This window comes from Triturus cristatus, chromosome 1_2, assembly GCF_964204655.1.
Source record: "Triturus cristatus chromosome 1_2, aTriCri1.1, whole genome shotgun sequence".
NCBI classification, from domain to species: domain Eukaryota; kingdom Metazoa; phylum Chordata; class Amphibia; order Caudata; family Salamandridae; genus Triturus; species Triturus cristatus.
In genome coordinates this window covers 1,155,532,217-1,155,557,485 of record NC_140580.1, presented here as the reverse complement: position 1 = coordinate 1,155,557,485, position 25,269 = coordinate 1,155,532,217, and the positions used below count along the sequence as shown (strand labels likewise).

The window sequence follows — 25,269 nt, the reverse complement described above, 5'->3', positions numbered from 1 at the left end:
TACGTAGGAGAGCTTTAATGGCTGGGATTACATCAGATGGATTCAGTGGCTGGGATTACATCAGAGGGATTTAGTGGCTGGGATTACGTCAATGGGATTCAGTGGCTGGGATTGTGTCAGTGGGCTCCAGTGGCTGGGATTACGTTAGAGGGATTCTGTGGCTTGGATTACGTCAGACTGATTCTGTGCCTGGGATTATGCTAGAGAAATTCAGTGGCTGGGATTGTGTCAGAGGGATTCAGTTCCTGGGATGTGTTTTGGGGTTCCGTAGCTGGTCTTTTGTCTTTGGGATTCAGTGGCTAGTCTTGTGTCAGAGGGATTCAGTGGCTGATATTATGTCAGGGGGATTCAATGGCTGGGATTACATCAGTGGGATTCAGTGGTGGGGATTACGTAGGAGGGATTCAGTGACTGGGATTACGTCAGAGGGATTCAGTGGCTGGGATTACATCAGTGGGATTCAGTGGTGGGGATTACGTACGAGGGATTCAGTGACTGGGATTACGTCAGAGGGATTCAGTGGCTGGGATTACATCAGAGGGATTCAGTGGCTGGGATTACGTCAATGGGATTCAGTGGTGGGGATTACGTAGGAGGGATTCAGTGGCTGGGATTACATCAGAGGGATTCAGTAGCTGGGTTTACATCAGAGGGATTCAGTGGCTGGGATTACATCAGTGGGATTCAGTGGTTGGATTGTGTCAGTGGGATTCAGTTCCTGGCATGTGTTGTGGGATTCAGTGGCTGGGATTTTGTCTTTGGGATTCAGTGGCTGGTCTTGTGTGAGTGGGATTCAGTGGCTGGGATTACGTCAGAGGGATTCAGTGGCTGGAATTGTGTCAGTCGGATTCAGTGACTGAGATTACAACACAGGGATTAAATGGCGGGAATTTCGCCAGAGAGATTCAGTTCCTGGGATTGTGTCAGAGGGATTCAGTTAATTGGATGTGTTGTTGGACGCAGTGGCTGTTATTTTGTCATTGGGATTCAGTGGCTGGGCTTGTGTCGGTGGGATTCAGTGGCTGGGATTGTGTCATGTGATTCAGTGGCTGGGATTACGTCAGAGGGATTCAGTGGCTGGGATTGTGTCAGTGGGATTCAGTGGCTGGGATTGTGTCATGGGATTCAGTGGCTGGAATTGTGTCGTGGGATTCAGAGGCTGGGATTGGCTACTGGGTTTTTGTAGACAAGGATGGAGAGGGTGATGCAATGTTTAAAATGGAAGGAGGGGGGGTGTGTTGTGGGATTCAGTAGCTGGTATTTTGTCTTTGGGATTCAGTAGCTGGGCTTGTGTCGGTGGGATTCAGTGGCTGGGATTACGTCAGAGGGATTTAGTGCCTGAGATTATATCAGAGGGATTCAGTTCCTGGGATAACGTCAGAGCGATTCAGTGGCTGGGATTACATCAGAGGGATTCAGTGGCCGGGATTATGTCAGAGGGATTCAGTGGCTGGGATTACATCAGAGGGATTCAGTGCCTGGGATTATATCAGAGGTATTCAGTGGCTGGGATTACGTCAGAGGGATTCAGTGGCTGGGATTACGTCAGAGGGATTAAGTGGCTTGGATTACGTCAGTGGGATTCAGTGGCAGGGATTACATCAGAGGTAATCAGTGGCTGGGATTACATCAGAGGGATTCAGTGGTGGAGATTACGTAAAAGAGCTTTAATGTCTGGGATTATGTCAGAGGGATTCAGTGGCTGGGATTACATCAGAGGGATTTAGTGGCTGGGATTACGTCAGTGGGATTCAGTGGCTGGGATTGTGTCAGTGGGATTCAATGGCTGGAATTATGTCAGAGGGATTCAATGCCTGGGATTACGTCAGAGGGATTCAGTTCCTGGGATGTGTTGTGGGATTTAGTGGCTGGTATTTTGTCTTTGGGATTCAGTGGCTGGGATTGTGTCAGTGGGATTCAGTTGCTGGGATTACGTCAGTGGGATTCAGTGGTGGGGATTACGTAGGAGGGATTCAGTGGCTGGGATTACATCAGATGGATTCAGTGGCTGGGATTACATCAGAGGGATTCAGTGGCTGGGATTACGTCAGTGGGATTCAGTAGCTGGTATTTTGTCTTTGGGATTCAGTGGCTGGGCTTGTGTAGGTGGGATTCAGTGGCTGGGATTACGTCAGAGGGATTTAGTCCCTGAGATTATATCAGAGGGATTCAGTTCCTGGGATTACGTCAGAGCGATTCAGTGGCTGGGATTACATCAGAGGGATTCAGTGCTTTGGATTACGTCAGAGGGATTCAGTGCCTGGGATTATGTCAGAGGGATTCAGTGGCTGGGATTATGTCAGAGGGATTCAGTGGCTGGGATTACGTCAGTGGGATTCAGTAGCTGGTATTTTGTCTTTGGGATTCAGTGGCTGGGCTTGTGTCGGTGGGATTCAGTGGGTGGGATTACGTCAGAGGGATTTAGTGCCTGAGATTATATCAGAGGGATTCAGTTCCTGGGATTACGTCAGAGCGATTCAGTGGCTGGGATTACATCAGAGGGATTCAGTGGCCGGGATTATGTCATAGGGATTCAGTGGCTGGGATTAGATCCGAGGGATTCAGTGCCTTGGATTACGTCAGAGGGATTCAGTGCCTGGGATTATGTCAGAGGGATTCAGTGGCTGGGATTACGTCAGAGGGATTAAGTGGCTTGGATTACGTCAGTGGGATTCAGTGGCGGGGATTACATCAGAGGGATTTAGTGGCTGGGATTAAGTCAATGGGATTCAGTGGCTGGGATTATGTCAGTGGGATTCAGTGGCAGGGATTACGTAGGGGAGCTTTAATGGCTGGGATTACATCAAATGGATTCAGTGGCTGGGATTACATCAGAGGGATTTAGTGGCTGGGATTACGTCAATGGGATTCAGTGGCTGGGATTGTGTCAGTGGGATTCAATGACTGGAATTATGTCAGAGGGATTCAATGCCTGGGATTACGTCAGAGGGATTCAGTTCCTGGGATGTGTTGTGGGATTTAGTGGCTGGTATTTTGTCTTTGGGATTCAGTGGATGGGATGGCGTCAGAGGGATTCAGTGCCTGGGATTATGTCAGAGGTGTTCAGTGCCCGGAATTATGTCAGAGGGATACAGTGGCTGGGATTATGTCAGAGGGATTCACTGGCTGGGATTGTGTCACTGGGATTCAGTGGCTGGGATTACGTCAGTGGGATTCAGTGGTGGGGATTATGTAGGAGGGATTCAGTGGCTGAGATTGCATCAGAAGGATTCAGTGGCTGGGATTACGTCAGAGGGATTCAGTGGCTGGGATTACGTCAGTGGGATTCAGTGGCTGGGATTGTGTCAGTGGGATTCAGTTCCTGGCATGTCTTGTGGGATTCAGTGGCTGGGATTTTGTCTTTGGGATTCAGTGGCTGGTCTTGTGTGGGTGGGATTCAGTGGCTGGGATTACGTCAGAGGGATTTAGTGGCTGGAATTGTGTCAGTGGGATTCAGTGGCTGAAATTACATCACAGGGATTCAATGGCAGGAATTTCGCCAGAGAGATTCAGTTGCTGGGATTGTGTCAGAGGGATTCAGTGACTTGGATGTGTTGTGGGATTCAGTGGCTGTTATTTTGTCAATGGGATTTAATGGCTGGGCTTGTGTCGTTAGGATTCAGTGGCTGGGATTGTGTCGGTGGGATTCAGTGGCTGGGATTACATCAGAGGGATTCAGTGGCTGGGATTGTGTCAGTGAGGTTCAGTGTCTGGGATTGTGTTGTGGGATTCAGTGGCTGGGATTACGCCAGAGGGATTCAGTGGCTGGGATTGTGTCAGTGGGATTCAGTGGCTGGGATTGTGTCGTGGGATTCAGTGGCTGGAATTGTGTCGTGGGATTCAGTGGCTGGGATTGGCTGCTGGGTTTTTGTAGACAAGGATGGAGAGGGTGGTGCAATGTTTAAAGTGGAAGGAGGGGGGATGTGTTGTGGGATTATGTCAGAGGTATTCAGTGCCCGGAATTATGTCAGAGGGATACAGTGGCTGGGATTTCGTCAGAGGGATTCAGTGGCTGGGATTGTATCAGTGGGATTCAGTGGCTGGGATTACGTCAGTGGGATTCAGTGGTGAGGATTACGTAGGAGGGATTCAGTGGCTGGGATTACATCAGAGGGATTCAGTGGCTGGGATTACTTTAGAGGGATTCAGTGGCGGATGTATGACATAACAACGCGAGTCATTACAACGCGTGCAGTTACATCGCGGTCGTTACAACGACTGCGATGTTACTACACTATGCCATTACAACGCAAGTCTTTACATCGACTTGCACTAGATGGCGTGCTAACATTAGAAAAGCGTAATTTACTATTCCAACTCCAGTCCACTTAACAGTAGAGAAGGTGTTGGGATAGTAAACTACACTACTTGTAATGTTAACACGCCATCTAGCGCAAGTCGATGTAAAGACTTGCGTTGTAATGGCATTGCGTGGTTACATCGCGTTTGTTGTAACGACCACGATGTAACAGCATCGCGGTGTACTGAATGCGATGTAAACGATGTTTCCCTTCAGTGGCTGGGATTACGTCAGTGGGATTCAGTGGCTGGGATTGTGTCAGTGGGATTCAGTTCCTGGCATGTGTTGTGGGATTCAGTGGCTGGGATTTTGTCTTTGGGATTCAGTGGCTGGTCTTGTGTGGGTGGGATTCAGTGGCTGGGATTACGTCAGTGGAATTCAGTGGCTGGGATTGTGTCAGTGGGATTCAATGGCTGGAATTATGTCAGAGGGATTCAATGCCTGGGAATTTCGCCAGAGAGATTCAGTTCCTGGGATGTGTTGTGGGATTTAGTGGCTGGTATTTTGTCTTTGGGATTCAGTGGCTGGGATGGCATCAGAGGGATTCAGTGCCTGGGATTATGTCAGAGGTATTCAGTGCCCGGAATTATGTCAGAGGGATACAGTGGCTGGGATTACGTCAGAGGAATTCAGTGGCTGGGATTGTGTCAGTGGGATTCAGTTGCTGGGATTACGTCAGTGGGATTCAGTGGTGGGGATTGCGTAGGAGGGATTCAGTGGCTGGGATTACATCAGAGGGATTCAGTGGCTAGGATTACGTCAGTGGGATTCAGTAGCTGGTATTTTGTCTTTGGGATTCAGTGGCTGGGCTTGTGTCGGTGGGATTCAGTGGCTGGGATTACGTCAGAGGGATTTAGTGGCTGGGATTGTGTCAGTGGGATTCAATGGCTGGAATTATGTCAGAGGGATTCAATGCCTGGGAATTTCGCCAGAGAGATTCAGTTCCTGGGATGTGTTGTGGGATTTAGTGGCTGGTATTTTGTCTTTGGGATTCAGTGGCTGGGAGTGCATCAGAAGGATTCAGTGCCTGGGATTATGTCAGAGGTATTCAGTGCCTGGAATTATGTCAGAGGGATTCAGTGGCTGGGATTGTGTCAGTGGGATTCAGTGGCTGGGATTGTGTCAGTGGGATTCAGTTGCTGGGATTACGTCAGTGGGATTCAGTGGTGGGGATTGCGTAGGAGGGATTCAGTGGCTGGGATTACATCAGATGGATTCAGTGGCTGGGATTACATCAGAGGGATTCAGTGGCTGGGATTACGTCAGTGGGATTCAGTAGCTGGTATTTTGTCTTTGGGATTCAGTGGCTGGGATTGTGTCAGTGGGATTCAGTTGCTGGGATTACGTCAGTGGGATTCAGTGGTGGGGATTGCGTAGGAGGGATTCAGTGGCTGGGATTACATCAGATGGATTCAGTGGCTGGGATTACATCAGAGGGATTCAGTGGCTGGGATTACGTCAGAGGGATTTAGTGCCTGAGATTATATCAGAGGGATTCAGTTCCTGGAATTACGTCAGAGCGATTAAGTGGCTGGGATTACATCAGAGGGATTCAGTGCTTTGGATTACGTCAGAGGGTTTCAGTGCCTGGGATTATGTCAGAGGCATTCAGTGGCTGGGATTAGGTCAGAGGGATTCAGTGGCTGGGATTACATCAGAGGGATTCAGTGGCTTGGATTACGTCAGTGGGATTCAGTGGCGGGGATTACATCAGAGGGAATCAGTGGCTGGGATTACATCAGAGGGATTTAGTGGCTGGGATTACGTCAATGGAATTTAGTGGCTGGGGTTATGTCAGTGGGATTCAGTGGGCGGGGATTACGTAGGAGAGTTTTAATGGCTGGGATTACGTCAGAGGGATTCAGTGGCTGGGATTACATCAGAGGGATTTAGTGGCTGGGATTACGTCAGTGGGATTCAGTGGCTGGGATTGTGTCAGTGGGATTCAGTGGCTGGAATTACATCAGAGGGATTCAATGCCTGGGATTACATCAGAGGGATTCAGTTCCTGGGATGTGTTGTGGGATTTACAGGCTGGTATTTTGTCTTTGGGATTCAGTGGCTGGGATGGGGTCAGAGGAATTCAGTGCCTGGGATAACGTCAGAGGTATTCAGTGCCCGGGATTTCGTCAGAGGGTTTCAGTGGCTGGGAATACATCAGAGGGATTCAGTGGCTGGGATTACATCAGAGGGATTCAGTGGCTGGAATTGTGTCAGTGGGATTCAGTAGCTGGGATTACATCACAGGGATTCAATGGTGGGGATTACGCCAGAGAGATTCAGTTGCTGGGATTGTGTCAGAGGGATTCAGTCACTTGGATGTGTTGTGGGATTCAGTGGCTGGTATTTTGTCATTGGGATTCAGTGGCTGGGCTTGTGTGGGTGGGATTCAGTGGCTGGTATTTTGTCATTGGGATTCAGTGGCTGGGCTTGTGTGGGTGGGATTCAGTGGCTGGGATTGTGTCAGTGGTATTCAGTGGCTGGGATTACATCACAGGGAGTCAATGGCTGGGATTACATCAGAGGGATTCAGGAGCTGGGATTACATCAGAGAGATTCAGTGGCTGGGATTACGTCAGAGGTATTCAGTGGCTGTGATTATGCCAGAGAGATTCAGTGGCTGGGATTGTGTCATGGGATTCAGTGGCTGTGATTGAGTCACAGGGATTCAATGGCTGGGATTATGTCAGAGGGATAAGGGGCTGGGATTATGTCAGGGGGATTCAGTGGGCGGGATTACGCCAGAGAGAATTAGTGGCTGGGATTATGTCAGAGGTATTCAGTGGCTCTGATTATGCCAGCGAGATCAGTCGCTGGGATTGTGTCAGTGGGATTCAGTGGCTGAGATTACATCACAGGGATTCAATGGCTGGGATTACGTCAGAGGGATTCAATTCCTGGGATATGTTGTGGGATTCAGTGGCTGGTATTTTGTCTTTGGGATTCAGTGGCTGGGCATGTGTCGGTGGGATTCAGTGGCTGGGATTACGTCAGAGGGATTCAGTGGCTGGGATGGCGTCAGAGGGATTCAGTGCCTGGCATTACGTCAGAGGTATTCAGTGCCTGGGATTACATCAGAGGGATTCAGTGGCTGGGATTACATCAGAGGGATTCAGTGGCTGGGATTGTGTCAGAGGGATTCAGTTACTTGGATGTGTTGTGGGATTCAGTGGCTGGGCTTGTGTGGGTGGTATTCAGTAGCTGGTATTTTGTCATTGGGATTCAGTGGCTGGGCTTTTGTGGGTGGGATTCAGTGGCTGGGATTGTGTCAGTGGAATTCAGTGGCTTGAATTACGTCAGAGGGATTTAGGGGCTGGGATTACGTCAGAGAGATTCAGTGGCTGGGATTATGTCAGAGGTATTCAGTGGCTGTGATTATGCCAGAGAGATTCAGTGGCTGGGATTGTGTCATGGGATTCAGTGGCTGTGATTATGTCACAGGGATTCAATGGCTGAGATTATGTCAGAGGGATTCAGGGGCTGGGATTACGTCAGAGGGATTCAGTGGCTGGGATTACGTCAGAGGGATTAAGTGGCTTGGATTACGTCAGTGGGATTCAGTGGCAGGGATTACATCAGAGGTAATCAGTGGCTGGGATTACATCAGAGGGATTCAGTGGTGGGGATTACGTAAAAGAGCTTTAATGTCTGGGATTATGTCAGAGGGATTCAGTGGCTGGGATTACATCAGAGGGATTTAGTGGCTGGGATTACATCAATGGGATTCAGTGGCTGGGATTGTGTCAGTGGGATTCAATGGCTGGAATTATGTCAGAGGGATTCAATGCCTGGGATTACGTCAGAGGGATTCAGTTCCTGGGATGTGTTGTGGGATTTAGTGGCTGGTATTTTGTCTTTGGGATTCAGTGGCTGGGATGGCGTCAGAGGGATTCAGTGCCTGGGATTATGTCAGAGGTATTCAGTGCCCGGAATTATGTCAGAGGGATACAGTGGCTGGGATTGTGTCAGTGGGATTCAGTTGCTGGGATTACGTCAGTGGGATTCAGTGGTGGGGATTACGTAGGAGGGATATCGTGGCTGGGATTACATCAAATGGATTCAGTGGCTGAGATTACATCAGAGGGATTCAGTGGCTGGGATTAAGTCAGTGGGATTCAGTAGCTGGTATTTTGTCTTTGGGATTCAGTGGCTGGGCTTGTGTCGGTGGGATTCAGTGGCTGGGATTACGTCAGAGGGATTTAGTGCCTGAGATTATATCAGAGGGATTCAGTTCCTGGGATTACGTCAGAGCGATTCAGTGGCTGGGATTACATCAGAGCGATTCAGTGCTTTGGATTACGTCAGAGGGATTCAGTGCCTGGGATTATGTCAGAGGGATTCAGTGGCTGGGATTATGTCAGAGGGATTCAGTGGCTGGGATTACATCAGTGGGATTCAGTAGCTGGTATTTTGTCTTTGGGATTCAGTGGCTGGGCTTGTGTCGGTGGGATTCAGTGGGTGGGATTACGTCAGAGGGATTTAGTGCCTGAGATTATATCAGAGGGATTCAGTTCCTGGGATTACGTCAGAGCGATTCAGTGGCTGGGATTACATCAGAGGGATTCAGTGGCCGGGATTATGTCATAGGGATTCAGTGGCTGGGATTACATCCGAGGGATTCAGTGCCTTGGATTACGTCAGAGGGATTCAGTGCCTGGGATTATGTCAGAGGGATTCAGTGGCTGGGATTACGTCAGAGGGATTCAGTGGCTGGGATTACGTCAGAGGGATTAATTGGCTTGGATTACGTCAGTGGGATTCAGTGGCGGGGATTACATCAGAGGGATTTAGTGGCTGGGATTAAGTCAATGGGATTCAGTGGCTGGGATTATGTCAGTGGGATTCAGTGGCAGGGATTACGTAGGAGAGCTTTAATGGCTGGGATTACATCAGATGGATTCAGTGGCTGGGATTACATCAGAGGGATTTAGTGGCTGGGATTACGTCAATGGGATTCAGTGGCTGGGATTGTGTCAGTGGGATTCAATGACTGGAATTATGTCAGAGGGATTCAATGCCTGGGATTACGTCAGAGGGATTCAGTTCCTGGGATGTGTTGTGGGATTTAGTGGCTGGTATTTTGTCTTTGGGATTCAGTGGATGGGATGGCGTCAGAGGGATTCAGTGCCTGGGATTATGTCAGAGGTATTCAGTGCCCGGAATTATGTCAGAGGGATACAGTGGCTGGGATTATGTCAGAGGGATTCACTGGCTGGGATTGTGTCAGTGGGATTCAGTGGCTGGGATTACGTCAGTGGGATTCAGTGGTGGGGATTATGTAGGAGGGATTCAGTGGCTGAGATTGCATCAGAGGGATTCAGTGGCTGGGATTATGTCAGAGGGATTCAGTGGCTGGGATTACGTCAGTGGGATTCAGTGGCTGGGATTGTGTCAGTGGGATTCAGTTCCTGGCATGTCTTGTGGGATTCAGTGGCTGGGATTTTGTCTTTGGGATTCAGTGGCTGGTCTTGTGTGGGTGGGATTCAGTGGCTGGGATTACGTCAGAGGGATTTAGTGGCTGGAATTGTGTCAGTGGGATTCAGTGGCTGAAATTACATCACAGGGATTCAATGGCAGGAATTTCGCCAGAGAGATTCAGTTGCTGGGATTGTGTCAGAGGGATTCAGTGACTTGGATGTGTTGTGGGATTCAGTGGCTGTTATTTTGTCAATGGGATTCAGTGGCTGGGATTGTGTCGTTGGGATTCAGTGGCTGGGATTGTGTCGGTGGGATTCAGTGGCTGGGATTACATCAGAGGGATTCAGTGGCTGGGATTGTGTCAGTGGGGTTCAGTGTCTGGGATTGTGTTGTGGGATTCAGTGGCTGGGATTACGCCAGAGGGATTCAGTGGCTGGGATTGTGTCAGTGGGATTCAGTGGCTGGGATTGTGTCGTGGGATTCAGTGGCTGGAATTGTGTCGTGGGATTCAGTGGCTGGGATTGGCTGCTGGGTTTTTGTAGACAAGGATGGAGAGGGTGGTGCAATGTTTAAAGTGGAAGGAGGGGGGATGTGTTGTGGGATTATGTCAGAGGTATTCAGTGCCCGGAATTATGTCAGAGGGATACAGTGGCTGGGATTACGTCAGAGGGATTCAGTGGCTGGGATTGTGTCAGTGGGATTCAGTGGCTGGGATTACGTCAGTGGGATTCAGTGGTGGGGATTACGTAGGAGGGATTCAGTGGCTGGGATTACATCAGAGGGATTCAGTGGCTGGGATTACTTTAGAGGGATTCAGTGGCGGGTGTATGACATAACAACGCGAGTCATTACAACGCGTGCAGTTACATCGCGGTCGTTACAACGACTGCGATGTTACTACACTATGCCATTACAACGCAAGTCTTTACATCGACTTGCACTAGATGGCGTGCTAACATTAGAAAAGCGTAATTTACTATTCCAACTCCAGTCCACTTAACAGTAGAGAAGGTGTTGGGATAGTAAACTACACTACTTGTAATGTTAGCACGCCATCTAGCGCAAGTCGATGTAAAGACTTGCGTTGTAATGGCATTGCGTGGTTACATCGCGTTTGTTGTAATGACCACGATGTAACAGCATCGCGGTGTACTGAATGCGATGTAAACGATGTTTCCCTTCAGTGGCTGGGATTACGTCAGTGGGATTCAGTGGCTGGGATTGTGTCAGTGGGATTCAGTTCCTGGCATGTGTTGTGGGATTCAGTGGCTGGGATTTTGTCTTTGGGATTCAGTGGCTGGTCTTGTGTGGGTGGGATTCAGTGGCTGGGATTACGTCAGTGGGATTCAGTGGCTGGGATTGTGTCAGTGGGATTCAATGGCTGGAATTATGTCAGAGGGATTCAATGCCTGGGAATTTCGCCAGAGAGATTCAGTTCCTGGGATGTGTTGTGGGATTTAGTGGCTGGTATTTTGTCTTTGGGATTCAGTGGCTGGGATGGCATCAGAGGGATTCAGTGCCTGGGATTATGTCAGAGGTATTCAGTGCCCGGAATTATGTCAGAGGGATACAGTGGCTGGGATTACGTCAGAGGGATTCAGTGGCTGGGATTGTGTCAGTGGGATTCAGTTGCTGGGATTACGTCAGTGGGATTCAGTGGTGGGGATTGCGTAGGAGGGATTCAGTGGCTGGGATTACATCAGAGGGATTCAGTGGCTGGGATTGCGTCAGTGGGATTCAGTAGCTGGTATTTTGTCTTTGGGATTCAGTGGCTGGGATTACGTCAGAGGGATTTAGTGCCTGAGATTATATCAGAGGGATTCAGTTCCTGGGATTACGTCAGAGCGATTCAGTGGCTGGGATTACATCAGAGGGATTCAGTGCTTTGGATTACGTCAGAGGGATTCAGTGCCTGGGATTATGTCAGAGGCATTCAGTGGCTGGGATTACATCAGAGGGATTCAGTGGCTGGGATTACGTCAGAGGGATTCAGTGGTTTGGATTGCGTCAGTGGGATTCAGTGGCGGGGATTACATCAGAGGGAATCAGTGGCTGGGATTACATTAGAGGGATTTAGTGGCTGGGATTACGTCAATGGAATTTAGTGGCTGGGATTATGTCAGTGGGATTCAGTGGGCGGGGATTACGTAGGAGAGCTTTAATGGCTGGGATTACGTCAGAGGGATTCAGTGGCTGGGATTACATCAGAGGGATTTAGTGGCTGGGATTACGTCAGTGGGATTCAGTGGCTGGGATTGTGTCAGTGGGATTCAGTGGCTGGAATTACATCAGAGGGATTCAATGCCTGGGATTACATCAGAGGGATTCAGTTCCTGGGATGTGTTGTGGGATTTAGAGGCTGGTATTTTGTCTTTGGGATTCAGTGGCTGGGATGGGGTCAGAGGAATTCAGTGCCTGGGTTAACGTCAGAGGTATTCAGTGCCCAGGATTACGTCAGAGGGTTTCAGTGGCTGGGAATACATCAGAGGGATTCAGTGGCTGGGATTACATCAGAGGGATTCAGTGGCTGGAATTGTGTCAGTGGGATTCAGTGGCTGGGATTACATCACAGGGATTCAATGGTGGGGATTACGCCAGAGAGATTCAGTTGCTGGGATTGTGTCAGAGGGATTCAGTGACTTGGATGTGTTGTGGGATTCAGTGGCTGGTATTTTGTCAAGGGGATTCAGTGGCTGGGCTTGTGTCGGTGGGATTCAGTGGCTGGGATTGTGTCGGTGGGATTCAGTGGCTGGGATTACATCAGAGGGATTCAGTGGCTGGGATTGTGTCAGTGGGGTTCAGTGTCTGGGATTGTGTTGTGGGATTCAGTGGCTGGGATTACGCCAGAGGGATTCAGTGGCTGGGATTGTGTCAGTGGGATTCAGTGGCTGGGATTGTGTCGTGGGAATCAGTGGCTGGAATTGTGTCGTGGGATTCAGTGGCTGGGATTGGCTGCTGGGTTTTTGTAGACAAGGATGGAGAGGGTGGTGCAATGTTTAAAGTGGAAGGAGGGGGGATGTGTTGTGGGATTATCTCAGAGGTATTCAGTGCCCGGAATTATGTAAGAGGGATACAGTGGCTGGGATTACGTCAGAGGGATTCGGTGGCTGGGATTGTGTCAGTGAGATTCAGTGGCTGGGATTACGTCAGTGGGATTCAGTGGTGGGGATTACGTAGGAGGGATTCAGTGGCTGGGATTACATCAGATGGATTCAGTGGCTGGGATTACGTTAGAGGGATTCAGCGGCGGATGTATGACATAACAACGCGAGTCATTACAACGCATGCAGTTACATCGCGGTCGTTACAACGACTGCGATGTTACTACACTATGCCATTGCAACGCAAGTCTTTACATCGACTTGCACTAGATGGCGTGCTAACATTAGAAAAGCGTAATTTACTATTCCAACTCCAGTCCACTTAACAGTAGAGAAGGTGTTGGGATAGTAAACTACACTACTTGTAATGTTAGCACGCCATCTAGCGCAAGTCGATGTAAAGACTTGCGTTGTAATGGCATCGCGTGGTTACATCGCGTTCGTTGTAACGACCACGATGTAACAGCATCGCGGTGTACTGAATGCGATGTAAACGATGTTTCCCTTCAGTGGCTAGGATTACGTCAGTGGGATTCAGTGGCTGGGATTTTGTCTTTGGGATTCAGTGGCTGGTCTTGTGTGGGTGGGATTCAGTGGCTGGTATTACGTCAGTGGGATTCAGTGGCTGGGATTGTGTCAGTGGGATTCAATGGCTGGAATTATGTCAGAGGGATTCAATGCCTGGGAATTTCGCCAGAGAGATTCAGTTCCTGGGATGTGTTGTGGGATTTAGTGGCTGGTATTTTGTCTTTGGGATTCAGTGGCTGGGAGTGCATCAGAAGGATTCAGTGCTTGGGATTATGTCAGAGGTATTCAGTGCCCGGAATTATGTCAGAGGGATTCAGTGGCTGGGATTGTGTCAGTGGGATTCAGTGGCTGGGATTGTGTCAGTGGGATTCAGTTGCTGGGATTACGTCAGTGGGATTCAGTGGTGGGGATTGCGTAGGAGGGATTCAGTGGCTGGGATTACATCAGATGGATTCAGTGGCTGGGATTACATCAGATGGATTCAGTGGCTGGGATTACATCAGAGGGATTCAGTGGCTGGGATTACGTCAGTGGGATTCAGTAGCTGGTATTTTGTCTTTGGGATTCAGTGGCTGGGCTTGTGTCGGTGGGATTCAGTGGCTGGGATTACGTCAGAGGGATTTAGTGCCTGAGATTATATCAGAGGGATTCAGTTCCTGGGATTACGTCAGAGCGATTCAGTCGCTGGGATTACATCAGAGGGATTCAGCGCTTTGGATTACGTCAGAGGGATTCAGTGCCTGGGATTATGTCAGAGGCATTCAGTGGCTGGGATTAGGTCAGAGGGATTCAGTGGCTGGGATTACATCAGAGGGATTCAGTGGCTTGGATTACGTCAGTGGGATTCAGTGGCGGGGATTACATCAGAGGGAATCAGTGGCTGGGATTACATCAGAGGGATTTAGTGGCTGTGATTACGTCAATGGAATTTAGTGGCTGGGATTATGTCAGTGGGATTCAGTGGGCGGGGATTACGTAGGAGAGCTTTAATGGCTGGGATTACGTCAGAGGGATTCAGTGGCTGGGATTACATCAGAGGGATTTAGTGGCTGGGATTACGTCAGTGGGATTCAGTGGCTGGGATTGTGTCAGTGGGATTCAGTGGCTGGAATTACATCAGAGGGATTCAATGCCTGGGATTACATCAGAGGGATTCAGTTCCTGGGATGTGTTGTGGGATTTAGAGGCTGGTATTTTGTCTTTGGGATTCAGTGGCTTGGATGGGGTCAGAGGAATTCAGTGCCTGGGATAACGTCAGAGGTATTCAGTTCCCGGGATTTCGTCAGAGGGTTTCAGTGGCTGGGAATACATCAGAGGGATTCAGTGGCTGGGATTACATCAGAGGGATTCAGTGGCTGGAACTGTGTCAGTGGGATTCAGTGGCTGGGATTACATCACAGGGATTCAATGGTGGGGATTACGCCAGAGAGATTCAGTTGCTGGGATTGTGTCAGAGGGATTCAGTCACTTGGATGTGTTGTGGGATTCAGTGGCTGGTATTTTGTCATTGGGATTCAGTGGCTGGGCTTGTGTGGGTGGGATTCAGTGGCTGGTATTTTGTCATTGGGATTCAGTGGCTGGGCTTGTGTGGGTGGGATTCAGTGGCTGGGATTGTGTCAGTGGTATTCAGTGGCTGGGATTACATCACAGGGAGTTAATGGCTGGGATTACATCAGAGGGATTCAGGAGCTGGGATTACATCAGAGAGATTCAGTGGCTGGGATTACGTCAGAGGTATTCAGTGGCTGTGATTATGCCAGAGAGATTCAGTGCCTGGGATTGTGTCATGGGATTCAGTGGCTGTCATTGAGTCACAGGGATTCAATGGCTGGGATTATGTCAGAGGGATAAGGGGCTGGGATTATGTCAGGGGGATTAAGTGGGCGGGATTACGCCAGAGAGAATTAGTGGCTGGGATTATGTCAGAGGTATTCAGTGGCTCTGATTATGCCAGCGAGATCAGTCGCTGGGATTGTGTCAGTGGGATTCAGTGGCTGAGATTACATCACAGGGATTCAATGGCTGGGATTACGTCAGAGGGATTCAATTCCTGGGATATGTTGTGGGATTCAGTGGCTGGTATTTTGTCTTTGGGATTCAGTGGCTGGGCATGTGTCGGTGGGATTCAGTGGCTGGGATTACGTCAGAGGGATTCAGTGGCTGGGATGGCGTCAGAGGGATTCAGTGCCTGGCATTACGTCAGAGGTATTCAGTGCCTGGGATTAAGTCAGAGGGATTCAGTGGCTGGGATTACATCAGAGGGATTCAGTGGCTGGGATTGTGTCAGAGGGATTCAGTTACTTGGATGTGTTGTGGGATTCAGTGGCTGGGCTTGTGTGGGTGGGATTCAGTAGCTGGTATTTTGTCATTGGGATTCAGTGGCTGGGCTTTTGTGGGTGGGATTCAGTGGCTGGGATTGTGTCAGTGGAATTCAGTGGCTTGAATTACGTCAGAGGGATTTAGGGGCTGGGATTACGTCAGAGAGATTCAGTGGCTGGGATTATGTCAGAGGTATCCAGTGGCTGTGATTATGCCAGAGAGATTCAGTGGCTGGGATTGTGTCATGGGATTCAGTGGCTGTGATTATGTCACAGGGATTCAATGGCTGAGATTATGTCAGAGGGATTCAGGGGCTGGGATTACGTCAGAGGGATTCAGTGGCTGGGATTACGCTAGAGAGATTTAGTGGCTGGGATTACGTCAGAGGTATTCAGTGGCTCTGATTATGCCAGCAAGATCAGTCGCTGGGATTGTGTCAGTGGGATTCAGTGGCTGGGATTGTGTCGTGGGATTCAGTGGCTGGGATTGGCTGCTGGGTTTTTGTAGACAAGGATGGAGAGGGTGGTGCAATGTTTAAAGTGGAAGGAGGGGGGATGTGTTGTGGGATTATCTCAGAGGTATTCAGTGCCCGGAATTATGTAAGAGGGATACAGTGGCTGGGATTACGTCAGAGGGATTCGGTGGCTGGGATTGTGTCAGTGAGATTCAGTGGCTGGGATTACGTCAGTGGGATTCAGTGGTGGGGATTACGTAGGAGGGATTCAGTGGCTGGGATTACATCAGATGGATTCAGTGGCTGGGATTACGTTAGAGGGATTCAGCGGCGGATGTATGACATAACAACGCGAGTCATTACAACGCATGCAGTTACATCGCGGTCGTTACAACGACTGCGATGTTACTACACTATGCCATTGCAACGCAAGTCTTTACATCGACTTGCACTAGATGGCGTGCTAACATTAGAAAAGCGTAATTTACTATTCCAACTCCAGTCCACTTAACAGTAGAGAAGGTGTTGGGATAGTAAACTACACTACTTGTAATGTTAGCACGCCATCTAGCGCAAGTCGATGTAAAGACTTGCGTTGTAATGGCATCGCGTGGTTACATCGCGTTCGTTGTAACGACCACGATGTAACAGCATCGCGGTGTACTGAATGCGATGTAAACGATGTTTCCCTTCAGTGGCTAGGATTACGTCAGTGGGATTCAGTGGCTGGGATTTTGTCTTTGGGATTCAGTGGCTGGTCTTGTGTGGGTGGGATTCAGTGGCTGGTATTACGTCAGTGGGATTCAGTGGCTGGGATTGTGTCAGTGGGATTCAATGGCTGGAATTATGTCAGAGGGATTCAATGCCTGGGAATTTCGCCAGAGAGATTCAGTTCCTGGGATGTGTTGTGGGATTTAGTGGCTGGTATTTTGTCTTTGGGATTCAGTGGCTGGGAGTGCATCAGAAGGATTCAGTGCTTGGGATTATGTCAGAGGTATTCAGTGCCCGGAATTATGTCAGAGGGATTCAGTGGCTGGGATTGTGTCAGTGGGATTCAGTGGCTGGGATTGTGTCAGTGGGATTCAGTTGCTGGGATTACGTCAGTGGGATTCAGTGGTGGGGATTGCGTAGGAGGGATTCAGTGGCTGGGATTACATCAGATGGATTCAGTGGCTGGGATTACATCAGATGGATTCAGTGGCTGGGATTACATCAGAGGGATTCAGTGGCTGGGATTACGTCAGTGGGATTCAGTAGCTGGTATTTTGTCTTTGGGATTCAGTGGCTGGGCTTGTGTCGGTGGGATTCAGTGGCTGGGATTACGTCAGAGGGATTTAGTGCCTGAGATTATATCAGAGGGATTCAGTTCCTGGGATTACGTCAGAGCGATTCAGTCGCTGGGATTACATCAGAGGGATTCAGCGCTTTGGATTACGTCAGAGGGATTCAGTGCCTGGGATTATGTCAGAGGCATTCAGTGGCTGGGATTAGGTCAGAGGGATTCAGTGGCTGGGATTACATCAGAGGGATTCAGTGGCTTGGATTACGTCAGTGGGATTCAGTGGCGGGGATTACATCAGAGGGAATCAGTGGCTGGGATTACATCAGAGGGATTTAGTGGCTGTGATTACGTCAATGGAATTTAGTGGCTGGGATTATGTCAGTGGGATTCAGTGGGCGGGGATTACGTAGGAGAGCTTTAATGGCTGGGATTACGTCAGAGGGATTCAGTGGCTGGGATTACATCAGAGGGATTTAGTGGCTGGGATTACGTCAGTGGGATTCAGTGGCTGGGATTGTGTCAGTGGGATTCAGTGGCTGGAATTACATCAGAGGGATTCAATGCCTGGGATTACATCAGAGGGATTCAGTTCCTGGGATGTGTTGTGGGATTTAGAGGCTGGTATTTTGTCTTTGGGATTCAGTGGCTTGGATGGGGTCAGAGGAATTCAGTGCCTGGGATAACGTCAGAGGTATTCAGTTCCCGGGATTTCGTCAGAGGGTTTCAGTGGCTGGGAATACATCAGAGGGATTCAGTGGCTGGGATTACATCAGAGGGATTCAGTGGCTGGAACTGTGTCAGTGGGATTCAGTGGCTGGGATTACATCACAGGGATTCAATGGTGGGGATTACGCCAGAGAGATTCAGTTGCTGGGATTGTGTCAGAGGGATTCAGTCACTTGGATGTGTTGTGGGATTCAGTGGCTGGTATTTTGTCATTGGGATTCAGTGGCTGGGCTTGTGTGGGTGGGATTCAGTGGCTGGTATTTTGTCATTGGGATTCAGTGGCTGGGCTTGTGTGGGTGGGATTCAGTGGCTGGGATTGTGTCAGTGGTATTCAGTGGCTGGGATTACATCACAGGGAGTTAATGGCTGGGATTACATCAGAGGGATTCAGGAGCTGGGATTACATCAGAGAGATTCAGTGGCTGGGATTACGTCAGAGGTATTCAGTGGCTGTGATTATGCCAGAGAGATTCAGTGCCTGGGATTGTGTCATGGGATTCAGTGGCTGTCATTGAGTCACAGGGATTCAATGGCTGGGATTATGTCAGAGGGATAAGGGGCTGGGATTATGTCAGGGGGATTAAGTGGGCGGGATTACGCCAGAGAGAATTAGTGGCTGGGATTATGTCAGAGGTATTCAGTGGCTCTGATTATGCCAGCGAGATCAGTCGCTGGGATTGTGTCAGTGGGATTCAGTGGCTGAGATTACATCACAGGGATTCAATGGCTGGGATTACGTCAGAGGGATTCAATTCCTGGGATATGTTGTGGGATTCAGTGGCTGGTATTTTGTCTTTGGGATTCAGTGGCTGGGCATGTGTCGGTGGGATTCAGTGGCTGGGATTACGTCAGAGGGATTCAGTGGCTGGGATGGCGTCAGAGGGATTCAGTGCCTGGCATTACGTCAGAGGTATTCAGTGCCTGGGATTAAGTCAGAGGGATTCAGTGGCTGGGATTACATCAGAGGGATTCAGTGGCTGGGATTGTGTCAGAGGGATTCAGTTACTTGGATGTGTTGTGGGATTCAGTGGCTGGGCTTGTGTGGGTGGGATTCAGTAGCTGGTATTTTGTCATTGGGATTCAGTGGCTGGGCTTTTGTGGGTGGGATTCAGTGGCTGGGATTGTGTCAGTGGAATTCAGTGGCTTGAATTACGTCAGAGGGATTTAGGGGCTGGGATTACGTCAGAGAGATTCAGTGGCTGGGATTATGTCAGAGGTATCCAGTGGCTGTGATTATGCCAGAGAGATTCAGTGGCTGGGATTGTGTCATGGGATTCAGTGGCTGTGATTATGTCACAGGGATTCAATGGCTGAGATTATGTCAGAGGGATTCAGGGGCTGGGATTACGTCAGAGGGATTCAGTGGCTGGGATTACGCTAGAGAGATTTAGTGGCTGGGATTACGTCAGAGGTATTCAGTGGCTCTGATTATGCCAGCAAGATCAGTCGCTGGGATTGTGTCAGTGGGATTCAGTGGCTGGGATTACATCACAGGGATTCAATGGTGGAGATTACGCCAGAGAGATTCAGTTGCTGGGATTGTGTCAGAGGGATTCAGTTACTTGGATGTGTTGTGGGATTCAGTGGCTGGTATTTTGTCATTGGGATTCAGTGGCTGGGCTTGTGTGGGTGGGATTCAGTGGCTGGTATTTTGTCATTTGGATTCAGTGGCTGGGCTTGTGTGGGTGGGATTCAGTGGCTGGGATTGTGTCAGTGGGATTCAGTGGCTCGGATTGTGTCATGGGATTCAGTGTCTGTGACCACGTCACAGGAATTCAATGGCTGGGATTATGTCAGAAGGATTCAATTCCTGGGATATGTTGTGGGATTCAGTGGCTGCTATTTTGTCTTTGGGATTCAGTGGCTGGGCTTGTGTCAGTGGGATTCAGTGGCTGGGATTACGTCAGAGGGATTCAGTGCCTGGGATTATGTCAGAGGGATTCAGTGGCTGGGGTTGTGTCATGGGATTCAGTGGCTGGGATTGGCTGCTGGGTTTTTGTAGACAAGGATGGAGAGGTTGGTGCAATGTTTTAAAGTGGAAGGAGGAGGAATGGTTTTGTTTCTAGGAGGAGGAGATTTTTTTGATAACATTGGAGGTATTAACGCCTCTTTGGATAACCACATTTGAGGTGGTTTGAGGACCAGCAGTTGGAAGGATGAAGTTAGTAGCTTTGCCCTGTTAGACTGGAGAGCAGGTACCCTGTGCCATGAGCGAGGGAGCAGGGAATCTGTGTCGAGAGAGGGAGTGTGTAATCTGTCTCAGGAGACAGAGAAAGAGAGAGAGAGAGAGAGAGGAGAGAGAGCAGGTACCATGTGTCATGAGCGAGGGAGCAGGGAATCTGTGTCGAGAGAGGGAGTGTGTAATCTGTCTCAGGAGACAGAGAGAGAGGAGGAGGAGAGAGAGAAGTAGAGAGAGAGCTGGTATCCTGTGGCATGAGCGAGGGAGCAGGGAATCTGTATCAAGAGAGAGAGAGGGAGTGTGTAATTTGTGCCAAGAGAAAGAGCAGGTAATCTGTGCCGAGAGCGAAAGGGAGTAGGTACTGTATGTCAAGAGAGAGAGATGGTATTCTGTACCAGGAGAGAGAGAGAGAGGAGAGAGAGCAGGTACCATGTGTCATGAGCGAGGGAGCAGGGAATCTGTGTCGAGAGAGGGAGTGTGTAATCTGTCTCAGGAGACAGAGAGAGAGGAGGAGGAGAGAGAGAAGTAGAGAGAGAGCTGGTACCCTGTGGCATGAGTGAGGGAGCAGGGAATCTGTATCAAGAGAGAGAGAGGGAGTGTGTAATTTGTGCCAAGAGAAAGAGCAGGTAATCTGTGCCGAGAGCGAAAGGGAGTAGGTACTGTATGTCAAGAGAGAGAGATGGTATTCTGTGCCAGGAGAGAGAGAGAGAGAGGGAGAGAGAGAGAGAGAGAGAGAGAGAGAAAGAGAAAGAGAGAGTCCTTAGAGGCAGTTGTAGTTATTGGTGTGATGTCACCTATCTCATGGTCTCCACTAAGCTCCTCCCCTTCTCCCTACAGGTACCAGGAGGTCCAGGTAAGACACACTGAACTTGTGGCTGCCCTGAAGATGGCAACCAGTGATGCCAAACACGCTGCCACTTTAATCCACCAGGTCAACGAGGGGCGGGCTCACAATCTGTCACTCCTCGGTTCTCCTGATCCATCGGTGAGTTTAATTGTATGTCAGTCCCTGCTCACGTGCCGTCAGTTATATGTCTGTATTTTGAAAGGTTGTTCCACCCAAGGTCACCAAGAGCTTCTGAAGCCCTCCTCCCAGATATCTGTGCAGCTTTGGGTACCCCTGGGGCACCTGATGCACGGGAGTAGGCATACTGACGTCCTGGGACACCCTCCAACCCCTCCTCCATTCTTGACGACTTTTTATTATCGACCTCTGATAACATTGGGCCCCATGCATCAACGAGAAAACTGGTCGCAAACGGGCAGATTAGCAGAATCTGCCCCTTTGCGACCGGTATTTTTGCATTTGGGATGCATCATCCCAAATGCAAAAAATCGCAATTTAAGGAATCTCTAAATAGCGATTCCTTAAATTGCGATTGCATTTAAGGAATCCCAAATTGAGATTCCTTAAATGCAATGCATTAAAGTTAAAAAATCAGCGATTTCGCTAATAGGGGGAGCAAATTACCATGAAGTTGAACTTCATGGTAATTTGCAAAAACTTTGAAAAATGCACTAAAGTGCATTTTTCAAAGTTCCATTTTACACATACACATGACCTTGGGGCGTGTGTGTGTTGAAGATGTACTCATATGCAGATTTCAGGGGTGCAACAGGGTGTCCTTTTGACACCCTGGCACCCTCGAAATTGCATGAGCAATTTGCGATTCTCTAATTGAGAATCGCAAATTGAGAAAGTCCTCCCATTCATTCCTATGGGCCTCTAGGCCCATAGGAATAAATGGGGAGGTATTCCTTAATTGCGACTCGCAATTTGCGGGTAGCAATTAAGGAATGTTTAGAAATCGCTATTTTGGGAGCGATTTCTACATGCATAGCTTTTGCTATTCCTTATTAGCGAATCCTTATTTTTCTCGATATATTTACGTTGATGATCTGTTGGTGATTGATGTTCTGGACCTTATGTTATTGCCGGTTGAGAATCTAAACTTTGGGCCTGATCTACAGTTCGGCGGGTGGAGTTGACCATCAGGAAGACAGAGAGCAAGCCGCCACCGTCCGAGGGACCTGCGCTCTCCAGCTTTACTTGTCTGCCAGTCCAGCAGGCCCCTCTCTCCATTGGCAGACACCGCTGTCATGGCAGTGCCTGCATTGGCAGAAACCGCTGTCATGGCAGTGCCTGCATTGGCAGAAACCGCTGTCACGGCAGTGCCTGCATTGGGAGGAACCGCTGTCACGGCAGTGCCTGCATTGGCAGGAACCGCTGTCATGGCAGTGCCTGCATTGGGAGGAACCGCTGTCCCGGCAGTGCCTGCATTGGGAGGAACCGCTGTCAAGGCAGTGCCTTCATTGGGAGGAACCGCTGTCAAGGCAGTGCCTTCATTGGGAGGAACCGCTGTCAAGGCAGTGCCTGCATTGGTGGGAACCGCTGTCATGGCAGTGCCTTCATTGGGAGGAACCGCTGTCATGGCAGTGCCTGCATTGGCAGGAACCGCTGTCATGGCAGTGCCTGCATTGGCGGGAACCGCTGTCACGGCAGTGCCTGCATTGGCGGGAACCGCTGTCACGGCAGTGCCTGCATTGGCAGGAACCGCTGTCACGGTGGTCGCTGTCACTGTAAAAAAGGTTTGACAGGTGGAACTTTCGGCCATGATGGCCGGCAGTTAAACTTTTCAAACGTGTTTTTATTTTCGCAAACAAACTGCAAAATTGTGAGTTTCTTTGTGAAAAATAAAAAAACGAATGACCCCACACCCTGGGATTTCTCTCGCACGGTGTTGAGGACATTATTCGTTTTTTTCCTTGGGAGGAAAGAAAGGCATTATACCATCCACCATATGTGCGGTGTAATGTCAATCCTACAATGGCCTCTACACCATTGGGCCCTCAAACAAAGTGGTCTATCAGCGTATCTGATGTCATCCTCCGACGGCCTCTACTCCTTTGGGCCCTCGGAGGAAGTGGTCCTTCCGCGTAGCCCATGGAGGCTCCATTGATGGGATACTTCTGGTCCGCCCATCTCTAAATAAGGCGGTGGACCGAGAGGTTGCCAGGGACGGGACTCCGTCACCTCTGCAATGGAATACTCTGTCCCCCAAACTCTCAATCAACAGTTATTACAGCAAGTGAAGCGGACTCAAGTCCTGGCTCTTAACAGGTCTCGGCTGCTCGTCCTCCCCTAGATGCCCGCTCCGTTGTGGGCCATGAGGGGTGCAGGCATTTCAACGGCAGCACAGGAGTGAGAAGAGGCAGGGAAAGTTGCAGAGCAGTCTGTGAGGGGTGTACAAGACTGGCAAGGATTCCCAAAGCTGGGTGTCCGGATGAGAGTTCCAGAGCACTGTTTACCCTTTGCAGAGGACACTCTTGGTGTTGGGGTGGATATGCAATGACTGGTAACATTCTACTGGTGGGTGGGCAGTGCTTGATTTGTAATACAATATGTGCCAGGGCCCTCGTCAGGAGGCCACTGCAGCCTTAACCACCCATTGCCCCTACCAGCGCTGCCAACGACAATACCTATGCAACTATTAACCGTAAAACTCCTACAAGTGTGACAGTCCAGACTGTTACAACCCCCAAAGCTATAGGAAAGGCTTGGGCAGCAGGAATGAATCGTTTTTAATATATATTAAATTAATAAACAGCTGTTGTTCTGCTCTTCTCTAAATTACACAGACAGTGCCAACGTGTGGCAGACCGTCATAAGGGCTGGTGTTCACAATTAAGAGCTGGTGCTGCACACCGGAAACCACCGGCTCAAATTAAGCACTGTTGGGGCTGAGCATTCCTCTGCAGAAGAATGACGGAGCCTGGATAAAGTCAGGATTCTTTAAATACTGGTGCATGCCTGATACAATTCCATACATAAACATAGACACCATATCACTTATCCTGAGAAACCTTGTTCAAACCCACAAAATATCGCGTGGAAATGTTGAAACTACCACTGCGTGATTTCTCCGGGCCACTGAGCAAACGTGGAATGCTGATTGGATGGTCTGACAGTTATGTTGCACGACTGGTAGCAGGCAGGGGGTGTTCTTCGTATCCTCGCCCTGGTGATAACTCCCTAGGGGTACCTGGTTTCTTGCGGTCTCAGTTGCACACAAAGGGTTCCCACACTGGCTAGACGTGGGCTCTGGGGAGAAATGGAAGAAGGACAATGGGAGGGACTGTGCCTGGTCCAGCGGTCCCAAAGGAGGTGGAACTAATCACTGGCTAAAGGACTTCTTGCATCCTCACCAAACTTTCACTTTGCAGACCTCCCCCCCCCCCTCCCCCCTCTTGCTGGCAGTGGCGCCATATTTAATGTGCCCTGGGGTAGTCTGGCGTTCTCTGCTTTTGGGCATACATGTGGGTTTGTTATAGGGCCCGGAGGTGACCCCCTGCTCTAGATACAGCACACAACAGATAGAGGCAGGGGGGGGGGGGGCTCAGCTAGGGCGCAGCTGAGCTGCTCCTGCCAAGGTCAACGCTGAAAGGCTCGACCAAAACTGAGGTGTCAGCCTCTCTTTGGAGTAATGAGGCTGGACGGCTCAAGATTTATAGGGTGAACTACCCTCTACAATAAAGGATAGTGAAAGTCGCTGAGGAGTTCTGTGACTGAATGAGGCCGAAGGCAGAGTTAGTTTATAGGGTGATGGAATTCCGAGGTGACTTGCAATATCTTTTAATGTCCGGCAGATGGCAGTCTGTGCCTTATAATACAAAGTCACGCCCTCACCCTTCCTTTATATCACAGAATATGGCTGCAAAATCTGTGGTATGAAATTAACCACACCGATCTGAAGCTATTGATTCGATGAAAAAACATAAGTGATGTAAAACATAAGCAGAGAGTTGTGGGAAGAAAATGGCTGTTTTTAGACTTTTAGACCTCAGTGTGGTGTCATAACCCCTGACACTATGTAAGATACAATAAAAGACACAACGAGTTTGAGGTCATAAAATTCATGTAAACTTGGTTTGTCAATAAGAGAACTTAAATCTTCCCAAAAA

The 25,269-nt window shown here is 49.4% G+C and overlaps 1 protein-coding gene across 2 annotated transcripts in view; it reads left to right on the top strand.

Moving 5' to 3' along the window:
- Window positions 1-25,269, top strand: part of LAMC3 (laminin subunit gamma 3) — a 770,318-nt gene that overhangs the window by 721,524 nt on the left and 23,525 nt on the right. For both annotated transcript variants that reach the window (XM_085613958.1, XM_085613956.1), the window contains exon 22: window positions 21,145-21,292. In XM_085613958.1, coding sequence (XP_085470084.1) covers window positions 21,145-21,292 — 148 coding nt within the window. The remainder of the gene's footprint in view (window positions 1-21,144; window positions 21,293-25,269) is intronic.